The following is a 1,929-nucleotide window of genomic DNA, read 5'->3' as shown; positions in this document are numbered from 1 at the left end:
TCTTTTTTTTTTTTTTTTTTTTCCCCTTCTTAAGTGCTTTGGATTGAACCCAGAGCATGGTGCATGTTAAGCAGGTGCTCTATCACTGAGCTGCATCTTCAGTCCAAACAGCTCTCATGTGTTAGAATGCCTACAGAGGTCTTAATGAAACCTGACAAATTAGAAATGTGGGTAGGAGAGCAGGGATGGGGGGGGCGTACAGGGAACTTTTGGGGTAGCATTTGAAATGTAAATAAAGAAAATAATAAATAATAATAATAATAAAAAGAATAAGGAAAGTGAGTACTCACTGTGTCTTACTACAAAGCTTGCTTCATATTTAAATCTCTGTGTGTCTGTGTGTGTGCCCGAGTGTGTGCATGTACAGCACTAAACCTCCACCTCACACCACATACAGAAATAAGCTTCAGTGGCTTTCTGACATACGTTAAGAAAGACCAAACTGTAAAACTACCCACACTCACTGACCTGGCTAGTCTAATTTTAGTCACTTTAAGAATATAATAGACAGCTTTTTCCCCTGGCTGGCAGCGTGAAGGCCGAACGATGCCTGGAGTTACTGTAAAAGACGTTAACCAGTGGGAGTTCATCAGAGCTCTGGCAGCCTTCCTCAAAAAGTCCGGGAAGCTGAAAGTCCCCAAATGGGTGGACACAGTCAAGCTAGCCAAACATAAAGAGCTTGCCCCATATGACGAGAACTGGTTCTACACACGAGCTGCTTCCACAGCACGGCACCTGTACCTCCAAGGTGGTGCAGGGGTTGGTTCCATGACCAAGATCTATGGAGGATGGCAGAGAAATGGTGTCAGACCCAGCCACTTCAGCAGAGGCTCTAAGAGTGTGGCCCGCCGGGTCCTCCAAGCCCTGGAGGGGCTGAAAATGGTGGGAAAGGACCAAGATGGGGGCTGCAAGCTAACACCTCAGGGACAGAGAGATCTAGACAGGATTGCTGGACAGGTGGCAGCTGTCAACAAGAAGCATTAGAACAAAGGATGCGGGGTTAATAAATTGCCTCATTCATAAAAAAAATTTTTAAAAAAGAATATAATAGACAGGGATAAAAAAAAACTGTTGAAGAATACATGCTTTCAGCTTTTTAACTATTATTTATGCCCAGGGCAGGATGTGATTACTCAAACGTAGGTCTAGAGACATAGCTCCGTTACTATAAAGCTCTTCTACAACACACAATACTAAGGGTTTGAGCCCAACCATCCATAAACTAGAAAAAGCAGAGCTGCACGCCTGTAACCCTTGTACTGCACTCATGTATGATCCCAAGCTAAGGTCATCCTTGGCTGCAGTGAGTTTGAAACCAGTCTAGGATAATAAGATGCTGTCTCAAAAGCAACAGCCCATGCAAAGCAACAATGGCTTGCACAATTTCCACACTATGTGCAGCTAATCAAAACGATCATCCAAGGCTCCATTATTGCCGTAAATATCCTGTAAAAATGGATTGTGTATAGCTATGACAATTTGCTCAATGGAGCAGAAAAAGTAGAAATATATAACACACACAAATGCACATAAAGGAATTTCTTTTTGTACAAAGGTACAAAAGTTACCCACTATAGTTCCAACAAATGTTAAAACAGTTTCACAGGTACAAAATGAAACAAAAACAAAACCAAGTAACCAAAAACTGTAACAAAAGTCTCATAAATTAAGCCAAATCAACTCAAAGTAGAACAAAAATTAAAAGGCAAACATATACAATTGTAAAATCTTTAGGAAACAGCAGACAGACAGACAGACAGACAGATACACACACACACACATACACACACACACACAATTTTTAGGATTGAGTCCTAAGCAAAGTGTTTATAGACTTACTCAAAAAATGACCCAGAAAAGTACATTATACTCTTTTTCCCTCTATTTTTTATTTCCCTTTCTTCCTCCTCTCCTTCTACTTTTTTTTTT

At 40.7% G+C, this 1,929-nt stretch overlaps 1 protein-coding gene across 2 annotated transcripts; it reads left to right on the top strand.

Moving 5' to 3' along the window:
* Nucleotides 1-546: 546 nt before the first annotated feature.
* LOC110324298 (40S ribosomal protein S19-like) lies at nucleotides 547-1,020 on the top strand. 2 transcript variants are annotated; one of them, XM_029540620.1, is made up of 2 exons: nucleotides 547-763; nucleotides 892-1,020. In XM_029540620.1, the coding sequence occupies exons 1-2, from the start codon at nucleotides 547-549 to the stop codon at nucleotides 1,002-1,004; spliced, it is 330 nt and encodes a 109-aa protein (XP_029396480.1). In that variant the 3' UTR covers nucleotides 1,005-1,020. The 2 variants fall into 2 exon arrangements, with proteins under 2 accessions (XP_029396480.1, XP_029396479.1); XM_029540619.1 differs by having other exon boundaries at nucleotides 547-1,020.
* The last annotated feature ends 909 nt before the right edge of the window (nucleotides 1,021-1,929 follow it).

Source organism: Mus pahari, chromosome 7 (genome assembly GCF_900095145.1).
Source record: "Mus pahari chromosome 7, PAHARI_EIJ_v1.1, whole genome shotgun sequence".
In the NCBI taxonomy this organism is placed as follows: Eukaryota; Metazoa; Chordata; class Mammalia; order Rodentia; family Muridae; genus Mus; species Mus pahari.
Note: the sequence above shows the minus strand (reverse complement) of the source record. Positions and strands in the feature narration are given on the sequence as shown.